This window comes from Eptatretus burgeri, chromosome 1, assembly GCF_056783735.1.
Source record: "Eptatretus burgeri isolate ZD-2024b chromosome 1, Ebu_testis_v1, whole genome shotgun sequence".
Classification (NCBI taxonomy): domain Eukaryota; kingdom Metazoa; phylum Chordata; class Myxini; order Myxiniformes; family Myxinidae; genus Eptatretus; species Eptatretus burgeri.
The window spans coordinates 139,769,701-139,784,409 of NC_140961.1; the positions used below are offsets into that span (position 1 = coordinate 139,769,701).

Below are 14,709 nucleotides of genomic sequence, written 5' to 3' on the forward strand. Positions count from 1 at the left end.
CGGATATATATTATGTACTGGTAAGTACTTACAAAAAGTATTTTATTTGAAGTTATAACCTTAACCTTATAAGCAATTTACTGATTTGCCGACTGCCCGGATCATCAGCTGGGCACCGTTTTTCCTCGACTAAGATGAAAATGAGACTAAGACTGTGAGACAAAATTAAGCGGACATAGGAGTAAGTATGTTGTTACCTCCATCACTTTGTTCTGTACAAAGTTAATGTATAAACGTATTTAGATCTCAATGAGAAAATATAATGATCAATGTATTCATTTCTTTTGAGGGTGAAAAACACGGGTGCGGTTAATACATGGCCACAATTTATACACCGGAAAATATGCTGTATTAGTATAAACGCCCATCAAAAATGACGCGTTGGAGAAATGACAACAAAACATTAAAGGAGACTAGAAGATAAGTTTCAAAGCAAGAAGCGTTATTTTATAACATGACGTGTACAAGTCTTCTGGCCCTATTTTCTTTATCTTCTGGGACGTGTCGTTTCAACAGAACAGCCTTTTGAACGTGCCAAAGCCTGAAGCCTTGGCCTCGAGTATCAGGTGTGCTTCTATATTCTTTATTTATGAGACATTCTGAGGATGTAAATGAACACTCATTTTACTCTGCGTGCATGACACATCACGTGTAGCGAATTTTATCTCCCTGTGCCTTGTATTTATTGTTATTTTAAAACGTTTATATACACCGCCCTTGACCCCTTGACGCTCTGTTTGCAAGTCACCATCTACAATTCCAATAGAAGAGACGTAATTACTCTTTTATGAAAAATGTTTTTCAAGTTTTATTTGACCTGAAAAATTGACCGTAGCGAACACACAACCATGTTAAAAGATTGGCATTTGAAACTCTACTCAAATCGTCCTTATGAAGGGTGACACAAATACACACTGTGTTTTATATGGGTAGATAAGATAATAGGCTTATAAATTTAATCGTGTATATATGTATATATATATATATATATATATATATATATATATATATATATATATATATATATATATATATATATATATATATATATATATTGTCTCTGTCTGTCCCACCCTGAAACAGGGAAATGCTCCTTGGAGAGAAAAAATTATTGAGTAAAAGTTGCTTCAAAATAATCCAAACCTGCAAGAGAATTATTGCAAAATAAAATTTCATTTGGATGAAAAATTGAACCTGGGCAGTGTATAGGCAACAGATAGGTGCCTAATTAACTGTTCGTGTTTTACCAATGGACTTTGAATCACTCCTGAATTTTTTTTTCTTTGCTGTTAAGAAATATATATATATATATGTATATGTATATGTATATGTATATATATGTATGTATATATATGTATATATGTATATATATATATATATATATGTATATGTATATGTGTGTATATGTGTATATATGTATATATATATATGTGTATATATGTATATATGTATATATGTATATATATATATATATATGTATATATGTATATATATATATATGTATATATATATATATATATATATATATATATATATATATATATATATATATATATATATATATATATATAACATCCCATTGTTGAGCTTTCAACCAACGGAAGAATAAAAGGCCTCTTTTTATACCGTGGTACTTTTACTACAGCTTTCTGCTTGTATGTAATATACCATTTGGAGTTTGTTGCTTTCAGAGTAACAGTGCCTTTTGATCGTGCAGAAATGGTCCACTCAAAGGGACGTTTCTGTCCATCTTTATATCCTCCCTTGCCTTTCCCCCTAGGCTTGCTGAACTCTGCTCCCTTGATGTTACCGGGCAGACACTTGTTAAATGCAGCACTTTTAGCAGCAAGTGCAGGAGCAGCCGTACCGTACATGCTTGATCCGTCCTTTGGTACCGGCCTTGCGTGTCTGGGCACTGTGTCCAGCCTCTCTACAATTATGGTAGACGCTACAAACTCTCAACTGTTACTAACAATCTTAAAAATTGTTTCACAAGTTTCTCTGTGACCTTAACGATTGTGATGTAATCCTACTATCATTTTCATAAAACCTTATTTTCTAAACTCATATTCCTTCTCCTTCACTTGAAAACCGATTTTCAAAGATTTGTTGACTTAAAATAGTGTCTATCTTGAACTCGTCAAACCGTTTATAATTTTGCTTTATGTTAACCCAAAACACAAATGTTAATTTGCTTTTTGGTTTTCATGAAGACATTGTATGTTTTGTCCGTCGTGCATGAGTACTTTGAACCTGGCCTGTATTACTTGGAAAAAATGAATAGTCAATTTTAATCGCATGGAAAAGAGCACCGGTGACATTCTGATGAATGCACTTGATATCCGTTATTTGCAATGAATGTGCATTAATAACGGCTGATGGATTCATTGAAAGCATTGGGGAGCAGCACAAGGAGTTTCAAGTGCAAATATAGCCGAAAGAACCTTGTACTTAAATCGTTAAAGGGTATGTAGCACAGACAGGGTTGCACATTGAGGGGTTGTAAATGCTTTCTTATTTCTGTATTTATTTTCCAAAAGCAATGGAGTGTTGTAAAAATTACTCGTCAAGAACCTATGATTCAAACTGCACCGCATCTCACATCTTCGGATTTTAGGTTTGGCGTTTTGAAGCGAGTCTCCCTCAGAAGTAATGCATCAACGGCGACAAGACGATACGCTCGCGATCCTTAATAAAGTCTAAAAGATGAGAGAATCTTCCTCTCATTTATTTGTCACATGCTGAGAACACGTCGGAGAACTGAAACTGATTATATATATATACAATTCAAGGGCTTTGAGTCTTCTACTTACTTGCTGTTTATGTGAAGTGACGTGGGAGTTAGCAAAGGTAGTCATCATGGATACTCATCACTGCTCTGCGCACTTTCTCAATTACCTCTGGTCTTCTGACATTGGGATGTCGCCTCTTCCTATCCAACCCTTCTGAAACAGAATTCGTAAAGCATTTGATTGGTAACCCACGGACAGGGAACACGAGTCTGGTTAGGTTGATGTGAGTTAGGTTCGTTTTCCCCTACATCTGTCTGTTGCATGGGTGAAACTCCTTCCGTATTTTACGGAAATTCCGTATTTTTGTAACGACCCTTAACGGAGGTCTCCGTATGTTCGTCATAAGAAAGGCATGCCGCGATTGTAGGGAAATGAGGCGCTATTCCGATATGCTTATTAGTTTCTTCGCCCATTTCATCCGGGCGGGGTGCAATGCTAACACAATAACGCATCGTGACCACAATTATGTGAATTACTCCCATGGTAGCTTTTATTACGAGCTATTTTTGTAGAAGCTATAGTACCCGGGTACAAAAGCTTGCAAGCACATTACCGTGATTAGATATCCACCAGGCAGGAGTCCGTGAGTGTACATCAGTGTTGCATATCCGCCTTTCCTCGCTGGCAGATTAGTCTGTATTGGTTATCACGTTGGAATGGCATTTATATTCGTTTACATCATGATTGTTGGCATTTTACTTTGTTATATTAATGGCATAGTATTAATTTGTGATTGAAATGATGATGTGAGAAATGAAAATATATTGACATTAAGTTTAAAGAAGACGGAGGAAATTGGAAAAGGAAAAGGCAGGGTTTCCCCAATCGGAATGGAAGGCCGTGACGTTCATTCATCCATCGTCGAAGATTTATAATAGCTGTAGAAGATCGCTTGAATTATCACTGAAGCAGTACTTTTTATCCTTCCGTAGAATTCTTCTTCAATCTCACAAAAGGTCGAGGAGAACTTGCGTGCCATTGCGATCTGTAGCGACATCATCTTCATGTTGTAATATGTAAATATTTGAGCTCTGGTTGATCGGGGGTTTTCCCGAACCGGTGAAACCGGAAGAGAGACTAGCGGGTTGTTCGGTCGCAGTTGGAATAAAGGGCTGACTTGGATTCTGAACACCTCAGACGACTTTTCCTTCCACGCTAAAGATCTGCCTGCTTGGCGTTTTGGGCGTGACCAACCGCCATTTGCTGATGTCTATCACACATTCCACTCTACAGAGATCTTCGGTGCTTGCTGTTGTGCTGAAAAGGGCAACCGTTATCATGGAGTTTCGCTGGTAACAATTCTTTCCTCGATATTGGCACTTCCTTGCGGCTCGTGTGCAAGTAAAGAGCTCTTCCTTGCTTTTGTGGCACCTTGCACATCTCGCTTTGCCTTACGCGGGTTGGTGAAGTACGTCTGAAGAGTCTGGAGTCGATTTCTCCTTGGATCCTTCATCAACATTCCTGCCTTCGGTCCTACCAGGTTCCAGAGAGTTATTCATGAGTACCTCAGCAACTTACCATTACCTTGCGGAATTTGAACTCCTTTCAGACGTATTCCCATCACTTATACGTTCACGACTCCGACCACTGGCCAATGCTGATGCAGTGCTCCCTGTTACTCATTTTGCTAATCTCGGAAGGATAATGGGCTGAGTCAACCCGCCTGGTGTTAATTCAACAGCAGGAGAGGGGCTCGAACTTTCATTTGCATAGTTTTTAGCTCGCCTGTACGAAGAACAGAGGGCTATAGCGATACCCCCAGCGTGAGCATGAGCGTCAGCGTCGGCGTCAGCGTGAAAATGTTAAAGTTTTTGGTGCAAGTTATTTAGAAGCTTGCCATTCATTTAATATGTGTACTAGGATGCTGATATTTGGCATGGAGGATCCTTTGGGGTATATTATTGATGTAGTGAAGTTGAAATTAAAAAATAATTTCAAATGTTTTAAATTTTTGACCTGTTTTGAACTTAACTTTTTTGTCGCACATTAACGTTAAAGTTTTTGATGCAAGTTATTTAGAAGCTTGCCATTCATTAATATGTGTACTAGGATGCTGATATTTGGCATGGAGGTTCCTTTGGGGTATATTATTGATGTAGTGAAGTTGAAATTAAAAAATAATTTAAATTTTTTTTTTAATTTTTGACCTGTTTTGAACTCAACTTTTTTGTAGCACATCAACATTAAAGTTTTTTTCCTTTCTATTGTTTTTTATCTACCACACTATTTTTTACTGATTACAATTTACAAATACATATATTGCTTTAAAATTATTTGGATCAGACTTCACTGCAATGTTTTATAAAAAATATTATTAGACTAGTCTTTTAAAAACGATAAATGTATAAACAGGTGAGCATTGGGTGGCTTTGACACCAACTCTCTGGTTTTGTTAAATTTATGGATAGTATCACACTCAAAATGCATATTTTGACATCAATTTTTCCAAAATTTCTGTGGGAGCATACCCCCAGATCCCCCTCGGAAAATCTTGTTTTTTCCGTTTTTTTAAAAGCTCTGCAGTTTCACCCATACTGTTGGTCTGACAGCAACTCAAACTATATGAGAGCGACATGCCAGTCAGAAAATTGGTGACATGCTTCACTGACAAGTCAGGGTGCAAGACTACCCTGTCAGGATCAATGACTGACCACATCTAAGCCATAAACCATGAAAAAGGATTATAAATGTGTTAAGGCATGCCCACAGAGGTGCAAATGAAGATTTTGAGGCACGAGACGAACCGCTGGTGAAGTATCTGGCAGTGGTTGAAATGCACTTCACTTTTCTGACGCTTTCAATCAAAGCACGTGCAAAATTGTGGTGGACCTCACGTGCACTAACTCATATAGATACTGTCCTTACAGATTCTGTATTCCTTGGTGTTTGCTCTTACCATCATTGTGAAGCAGAATTCGGAAAGCTACCATCTGACCTGATGTCTTCAAATGTATTCACATAAAGATGGATATAATTTGCAGATGGAGTTTCATTCCTACAAAGCACGAGACGCCCTGTTTCTTTAATCGCTTCCATGTTTATTTATTTACCATTGAGCTTCAGACAGTTTTTACCATTTGAGCTTTTGTCATCAAATCTTCAAGAAACCTTTATAATGAGACTATGGAGAGGAGGAGAGGAGATTGGGACCATACTCTGTGCAGAGTGTTGGTGCTGCTTAAGCAGTCTCCTTGGCTATTGGGCACAATCCTGGAAGGGTCGTCACTCCGATGCAGTATACCAGCATGCTGGCACTCATTTTGCCGACCTCGGAAGGATGACAGGCCGAGTTAACCCCACTTGGTATTAATTCAGCAGCTGAGCGGGATTTGAACTCAGGACCCTTGGATCCAAAGCCCACCACCCTAACCATTAAGCCAACACCAGGCATACTATGGAGAACACAAATGAATAAAATTACCCCCGTGCGGGAGTGACGGTCATCTCTGCGAGAAATAATACCACAAGTTCTCAATATTCAGTTATGACCAAAGACTACTGCGCAGCTCGAACTGCGCAGTTTGGTTAAAGATGACTCGGCATTTTGGCGCGCATGCACGAAATTATATTTTGAAAATAAATGCCGACGTTTACATTTCGGGTTTTGAAACTTTTGCACCTTCGGCGGGAAAATGTATAAATATAATATACAAGGTCAGCTGCTATGCAATGACACCATTCACTAACTTTTACAATGCCCAGTCGAGAATATATAGCCTCCTGAAGGTAGGGCAGTTTTTGCAAAGTTTGAAGTCACGTGACGCGAAAACGAAAGTGAAATTCTAAAATCCAGCCTGACCAAATTTAGATATTGTCCCATAGATTCAGATGCCACAATCAAATTCAAGATTGCTTGAGAAATGTAGGAGGAGATAGATTTTGAAAATCGTCATTTTCGCATTTCTTGCCAACTTTGAAGTCACGTGACACGAAAACGAAAGCGAATATCGAAAATCCAGCCCGATCAAAATTTAGATATTATCCCATAGATTCATATGCTGCAATCAAATTCAAGATCGCTTGAGAAATGGCGGAGGAGATAGAATTTGAAAATCGTCTTTTTCGCATTTTTTGCCAACTCTGAAGTCACGTGACACGAAAACGAAAGCGAATATCGAAAATCCGGCCTGACACATTTAGATATTGTCCCATAGATTCATACGCCACAATCAAATTCAAGATCGCTTGAGAAATGGCGGAGGAGATAGAATTTGAAAATCGTCATTTTCGCAACTTCAAAGGCCTCATGATCTTGACCTTGACCTTCGGTGACCTTGAAAGTCATACCATCGTGTACGTCTCATCGACCTCTATCAGGTTCACTAATGACCAGATCTCCCGCTTCAACTTCATTGTGGATGGACGGACGGACCCATATTACCCTTTCTCTCACCAATATTATTAGGTCATTGGAAATGACCTAAAAATGTAGTTTTAACTGTCTTTTTCATTGAGTTTAGTTTGAGCACAAAGCGAACACGGACGGGCTTTGTATGTTGAGATGCTTTCTAGTTTTGACTTGTGACTTATTTATGAAATTCTGTTTCCATTCCCACTGGAGGGTGTTTTCTGTGTTGCATGTTCGTAAATGTACAAAATGTGGTCTATACATTGCTCCGATAATGAAGTTTGTTCAATTTTTATTTTGTAAAGTTTGATGAAAGCACCTTTGAGGCTGGTGTTGGCTTAGTGGTTAGGGTGGCAACTTGGGATCCTCGGCTCCTGACTTCAAAACCCATTTCCCGCTGAATGAATATACCAGGGGGTTGACTCAGCCTGTCATCCTTCCGAGGTCGGCGAAATGAGTACCAGTGTGTACTGGTGGAGGGGCACTGCATTAGCTACACAGTCGTGCTTCCAAGAAATGATAGCTACCCCGGCAGCTAAGCTGCCATATGCAAGAAGAAGAAAGCACCTTTAATTTTAATTCATAACTTGGGAACTAAGCCATGCTAGCTGGTACCCTATTGATTTTGTTTGGCTTATTCATTTTTTTGTTTGTTTTTACACAAAATTTCTTTTTTTGATCAAATATATATACATTTTCTTCAACTTCTTCGGTTAAAAAAGCATGGGAGGTGTCAATTTATTTATATAATTCTAGCCACCTGGGTTTAGTTGATTTGAGCTGATTTGGCTATTCCTTCCATTCACAGGTGAGAGATGTGGGTGGGTCTTTCTTAAATATATATAATATTGTTGTGGACCCGAGGTCATGGGCGAAGACCTCGAGGGGTGAACTACCTCGGGTTCCCACCAGACTCTCCAGAATCACAGGGCATCACACACGAATAACTTTGTGACCTGGCGGGTCGCTAATCGATCGTAAACGACAATAACTCGTCCACATGACTTGGGATCCTCCGTCTAATACCGTTTACTTAAAGGTCATGTGATCTAATTACCAGGGGGACACGCCCTCGGTACTCACTTGCTCAAACCGGATCACCTTTCCAGATGAGATGCAGCCGAGCGGAACTGCCAAGCACGTACCGCCTGGGAAACAGATTGTTGGGGAATAACGTCCCAGCTAAACTAGGATGCGGACAATGCTGGACCAATGAAAGAAAATGCAATCTTACAAAAGCAGACACAGAGCAGAGTTATCCTGTTATATCTTATACAATCTTAATTTATGCTAGGACAGGCGCCATCACACACACATACACACACTACCGAGGAAGATTAGATCGCCAGAGAGAAAGAAAGCAGGTGAGGTTAAACGACCTCTCAATACCTAGTGCGGTCAGCAGACCAATGCAACCCAGAACGCTTTGAGGAGAGGTAGGTGGGAGGATTACTGGTTGTGTTTAAGATTTGGGAGGTGTGGTGCAGTGCAGTGTCGTGCCAGAGGAAAATGGGATTGCGAGTTTGTAATGATGTTCTTTGTGTGTCCAAAGAAGGAGAGAGAGATATAGAGAGAGATATAGATATAGACGCATGTGGAGAAAGATTCCTAACATAGCCGTGTAAAGGTCTGTATGTGTAGCGTGTACCTCTGTGGGATGCTCTGCCTGAGCGTTCCCACCTCGTGATATGGCGTGTTATCTCCTGCTTAATTATTTGCTGGGGCTCGTGGCAACTTGCGCTCTGCACTAGTCCGTCTGGCTGCACGGGGGTGGCGGGACATCAACAGCACGGCAGGGAGTCTCAAAGGATGGCAGTCGCCCTGAATCTGCTTTCGAAGAAGAAGAAGCGTGTCCTGGCAATCACATGCCCTTTGTGTTCAGAAGAAGAGCGAGACAAGGAACGAAGCGAGACCCTACCGGCTCCACGGTACCCCTTTATTAAGCCCTAGGCGAAGGGTGGGGTGATGACTGGAAAGTGGCGTGCTGTGGCCTGAATCCTGCTCCTCTATTGGGCCATAGCGGCCCTGTCAGGCTCCGGGATCGGAAACTGGCCCAGATGCCTACCGGCTTCGGCACAGCTCAGAGCTCCTGACTTAACATGGAGCATGCTCCCCGAGCTGGCACCCCGGCCCTGAATGTGCTTCGAGAGCAGTCTGAATGTCGAATAGCAGCGGACTTTCTCCGCCACCCACGGGCTCTTTAACTGGCCAAAATGCACACCCGGGACCCAAACCAAACTCCCGGATCGCCCTTCTCGCGACCCCTCCTCATTGCCCCCATTCTTGCCATCGTCTGTTGACTGGATGAGGGCTGTATCAATTCTGGATGCTCACCAGGCAACGTCCCCGGTGAGATGCGGTCGGGCTATTAACATCTGTTGTGTGGTCGAGCATTGCGTGGCGCCGAGGACAATCCGACGCTGCGTGGTGCTCCTCAAAATAGAGTGGTGAATTGTCGTGATGCAGAGGTACGAGGGGGTGTGGTAATATTTTCCCCGTGTGCGGGAGGTGTTTGTGGTCAAAGTGGTGAGCGAGGTGTGAAGTAAGGTGAGGTGCCGGTTGGGAATTGGCACGCAGATTTGAACAAAATAATGGTGTGCAATTCCCGTGCGTGGGTTGTTGTGTGCAACAAAGATATGGTCGATCCGAGCCACGGGAGGAATTGTGGTGTGTTTATTATCAATTGCCTATTGAATGGCGTGTGTGCTTGCATGCTTGTTCAGGACAGGGTTAGAGTAGGAATCAGAATATGAATCGGAGGCATTTATTACACCTAACTACGAGACCCACACAACGCACTTCGTCCCGTTAACCCAATAGACATGAAGGGAGGACTAACTGCACGAAGACAAATGAAATAATTGCCTGGGGATGACTGTATGTTGGGTGTCATTGTCTTAGAAGCATGCAGTTTTGCAGAACCGCAACACTCCTCATTTCCTGTGTTCCCTCTGTTTCATGTGCTCACTTGATCATGTCACCATCTTTTTTTTTGTTTTTACTCCCAACTTGCCTGTCATTGTGCCAGGGAGTTACGTTGACAGCTGCCATTGGTGGAGCTGACATGCCTGTGGTAATAACAGTGCTGAACTCTTACTCGGGCTGGGCACTTTGTGCTGAGGGTTTTCTTCTCAACAACAACTTGCTGACTATTGTAGGCGCTCTCATCGGCTCTTCTGGAGCAATTCTCTCCTACATCATGTGTATTGTGAGTCATTGGCCTGTAGGGTTTGGGAGTGGTTGGGGGGGTAGGGGGAGTGAGTTGATGTGAAAAAGTCGTGCTGTATGTCTGTCTGGTTTGTTAAACATTTTGGAATGCACTTGGAGCTCTGTTATCGGTTTTAATGGTTTTGTAAATCTTCAAACAAGCCCTCATCTCTTTTGCAAGGCCATGAATCGATCGCTGGCAAATGTGATTCTGGGTGGTTACGGAACAACGTCGACAGCTGGAGGAAAACCGATGGAGATAACAGGCACACACACAGAGGTGAACGTTGACCAGACAGTGGAGATGATTCGAGAAGCAAACAATATAATAATTACACCAGGTATGAAAGCATCGACATGACTCCTTTCGACTAAAGTCAATATTACTCTTCACCATCATTGACTGTGTGTTCCCTCACTTGCACAATAGACATGGTACCATTGATAAGCTGTGTTATTCCTGTCACATTATTCCACGAAATCTCCATCCTTTTCAATTCACTTCATCCAGCAGTCAACTAATGTTTTGATACCGGCTTCCTTCTGAAGCCGGGATGCATTCCTTCTGAAGTATGGTATCCTTAACACGGCAGTGTGGCCATGTTGACCTCTTCAGGTTTTTCATTTTGGTTAAGTGGATTTCACCAGGATATAAATCGAGCCGATTTGGTGCACGAGGTAACAACATCCTATTACGATGACCAACAGGTCACGGACTTGCGTTTTTGCATGCAGCGCAGAATTGTCACGTAGGAGGATGGCATAGTTCGGAAGAGCTGAACGCTTTCATGCACACTGCAGGACTGAGATGATCAAGCAAAAACCATATGGATGTTGTCTCCATTCACTCTTGCATATTGTGCAACTGCCCAGTTTTGCAAAATTTCAATATGGTTGTAAAAAAATAATGTGAGGTGCTTTGATGCTCCCTTATTGGTGTTTGGGGCTTGGCACTTCTTTTTTTTTGTTGTTATTTTCTGCATCTGTACAAGTACAAAAAAGTGGGCCTTCTCAATTCTGCTGAACAAGACTCCATCCTGGATCATAGTCATGTCAACAAGTTTCATCCTCAGCGATCATAACCACCCACCCAATGTGCTGTTGACAGCAAGCAAGCCGGTTGAGTTGGCGCCAATGTGAGAACCTGTGACGGTCATTTTTCAAATCACCTTTCTTTTCTCAGATCCTCGGCTGCAATGAGATGTAATGTTAACTCGGGTATTCCAAACTCTTTTGCAAAGTCTTGAATTGTGATACGCCAACCTCAATACGAGAGATTGTTAATGGTGGCACCATATCAGTATCGAGGCCTGCTTTGAACGCGGTTCGTCTTACACATCCGGGTTTTTTTTTCTTTTTTCTTCATGGAAAGGACAATACCCATCGCCGGACTATTCTCGAGTGAGGGCAGTTGTTTGAAAAAATATTATTGGTAGACTTCCTTTACCTTACCTTTCTGCATCACAAATAATTTGGCAAGAGCTCGGATGTCTTCTTGATTGAAGCTTTCTTCCGTGGCAACGTTCTCAGTTCTAGATTCCATTGTTACACTTCTTGACACAAAACAACTGTAAAATCTTTATCTGTCAGACACATCAGTAAATAATGGCAGTTTATTTGTAATTTTCTTGTTTTTATTGATTTTAAAGCAGTGAAGAACATGTTTTATCCTCCCTCAGATCAATCCTTGTTTGCCAGTTGGTGAGAGGGAGCCAAGAACAAATGCAGATCATTTGGTTAAAATGGAATGCATGAAATGGAGATGCTTCAGCGCTACTAATTTTATTTTCAACTCATTTTATTTACCATGACAGGCTACGGATTGTGTGCTGCAAAGGCACAGTATCCAATCGCTGATATTGTCAAGATGCTGAAAGACAGTGGGAAAAATGTCAGGTACCATCTCCATCATTTTTTCCTGCAGCAATTTCTACTAGCCCCTCAACAAGATGCTTGTTCAGGTTAAAGCATGTTCTACTCATGTTAAATTTGATTATTTGTTTAATTTCACTTAAAAAGACCCTCTGAGAAGTTTCTAAATATAATAAAATACAAATAAGTAAGGAGAGACAAAAGCACAATAACAGCTGTTAAAGGATCCCACCTGCCCCTGGCATTGGATCCCTCAACCATTGTGTTTTCCTGGGGCCCCAGGCTTGCTTATAAACTACTGCAGCTCTACTGCACAAAACAAAAAGAATGGAAGCTGCAAAGAGCAATCGGAGATTGCAGACCCTCGCTCGGACTTGTGTGGTGTGTAGTCGATGCATTGACGATGTCGGTTTATGTTCATACAGCAGAGAAACAGACCTTTTTGGTTTTATTGTATAGATTCACGTTCCAGTCGTATGTATTTATAGACGTTCCTTTGTACGTATTTTACAGAGGCACTGATGTTCTTGATGCACGTACTTTAGAGACAGACACTCACATTCTATCCTTTATAGTCATGATACTATCATTGTAATATTACATACTTTGTAGATGTGCTTACATTGTGACGGTAGATATTTTATTTAGGTACTTGAGATTTTATTTCGTAGAAAAAAAGATGAGGTGTAATATTGGCTACCACCAGGTGGTGTCTGTGGCCTACGTTAGCACATTGTGCGGACAGACAGACAGACAAAGGGACCCAAATGCAACACCCTCTCCTCTGGTGAGGGTAACAATGCAAAATACAAGTAAATCAGTTCAGAAGCAGCAAGATGACAAGGGTGAACAAAGTTTTGGACAGGGTGAAGGATATTTAACAAATCGCAAACTTCAAAAAAGCGATCTAAAATGGTGAAACTGAAGGCATATTTACACGAGCACCATTTGTGTCCAACAAGGTCATCACAACAGACAAGCCAAAGTGACTAGACTAGGCTGTAGGAAACTTGAGACATTTCACCATCTAAATGAGGTTGTACAAAGGATGTGTATTTATTGCTGAGTAAATGGTGACTGCCGTAACTTCTTTGAGTTTATACGGGTGCGCCACTTCCAAATTGGAGGGATGGAATCTTGTGCAGCACAACTTTGAGCAGCAACGGTTTGCTTCTGTACGAATATCCCACAATTGCACATTTGCAACCGGTGAGGGAAATGTAATACAGGCAGTCCCGAATTTCCAAACATCCGTTACTGCTACCATTCCGAACATTATACTCCAATGACCATGTTTCAGTCTTTCAAACGTTCGATCCGTTCACACAAACTAGGCTTTTTTGAACATACCTCGCTAAGCGCAAAATGCAGGGAATTGGACCTTCATTACCCATTCACGTGAGCTTCACCTCAATGCTCCTTCACCATTTCACACTCATTCTCTCCATGGGGTTCTTTAACAGCACGAGACAGCATTCTCTCCACAGGGTTCCTTACCACCATGAGAGGCAGCATTCTCTCCACAGGGTTCCTTACCACCATGAGAGACAGCATTCTCTCCACAGGGTTCCTTACCACCATGAGAGGCAGCATTCTCTCCACAGGGTTCCTTACCACCATGAGAGGCAGCATTCTCTCCACAGGGTTCCTTACCACCATGAGAGGCAGCATTCTCTCCACTGGGTTCCATACCACCATGAGAGGCAGCATTCTCTCCACAGGGTTCCATACCACCATGAGAGGCAGCATTCTCTCCACTGGGTTCCATACCACCATGAGAGGCAGCATTCTCTCCACAGGGTTCCATACCACCATGAGAGACAGCATTCTCTCCACAGGGTTCCTTACCACCATGAGAGGCAGCATTCTCTCCACAGGGTTCCTTACCACCATGAGAGACAGCATTCTCTCCATGGGGTTCTTTACCGGCACGAGAAGCAGCGCGTTGCTCACCCTGCTTCACCATAAACCCCTCCAGCTCGTTATCCCTTGTCATCCCTTATGCCACACACGTTCTACTTACTTACTCTAATTTATTTTTTATTTTTTTTATTTTAAAATTACTTTTAATTTTTTTATGTTAAAAAAAAAATGTTTTAGGGTTTAATAGGGTTTTCGAACATACTGCACTGAGCATACAGGAAATCGGATAGTCGAATGCAGGAAACGAACAAAGTGCATTCTGTGCTGAACAGCGGAATGCAGTGATTCATTCATGTTCCCATGATGTTTCTGGCATTTTTCTGGCACCATACTGCGCTGCATTTCACTGGACTGTATTTGAACATGTTGACCTCCCCCAATTGCCACTGGTGTCTGCCGATTTCCCAAAAAATTAGGATGAACACATTTTTAGGCTTCATTATTACTATTGCAAACAGAGTAGCTGCCATAGGGGCTATCTTTTTCCAAGCATGCGACGAGTTCTTCTGCCACATACCTTAATTTGGGTGGTGTATAGGCAACTGACAGCTCCATCAATCTCTCTTG

General features: G+C 41.6%; 1 protein-coding gene across 4 annotated transcripts in view; it reads left to right on the plus strand.

Moving 5' to 3' along the window:
- The window catches only part of NNT (nicotinamide nucleotide transhydrogenase), a 149,555-nt gene that overhangs the window by 125,069 nt on the left and 9,777 nt on the right, over positions 1-14,709 (plus strand). For all 4 annotated transcript variants that reach the window (XM_085845195.1, XM_085845186.1, XM_085845213.1 and 1 more), the window contains 4 exons: positions 1,781-1,941; positions 10,169-10,348; positions 10,529-10,688; positions 12,162-12,243. In XM_085845195.1, coding sequence (XP_085701321.1) covers positions 1,781-1,941; positions 10,169-10,348; positions 10,529-10,688; positions 12,162-12,243 — 583 coding nt within the window. The remainder of the gene's footprint in view (positions 1-1,780; positions 1,942-10,168; positions 10,349-10,528; positions 10,689-12,161; positions 12,244-14,709) is intronic.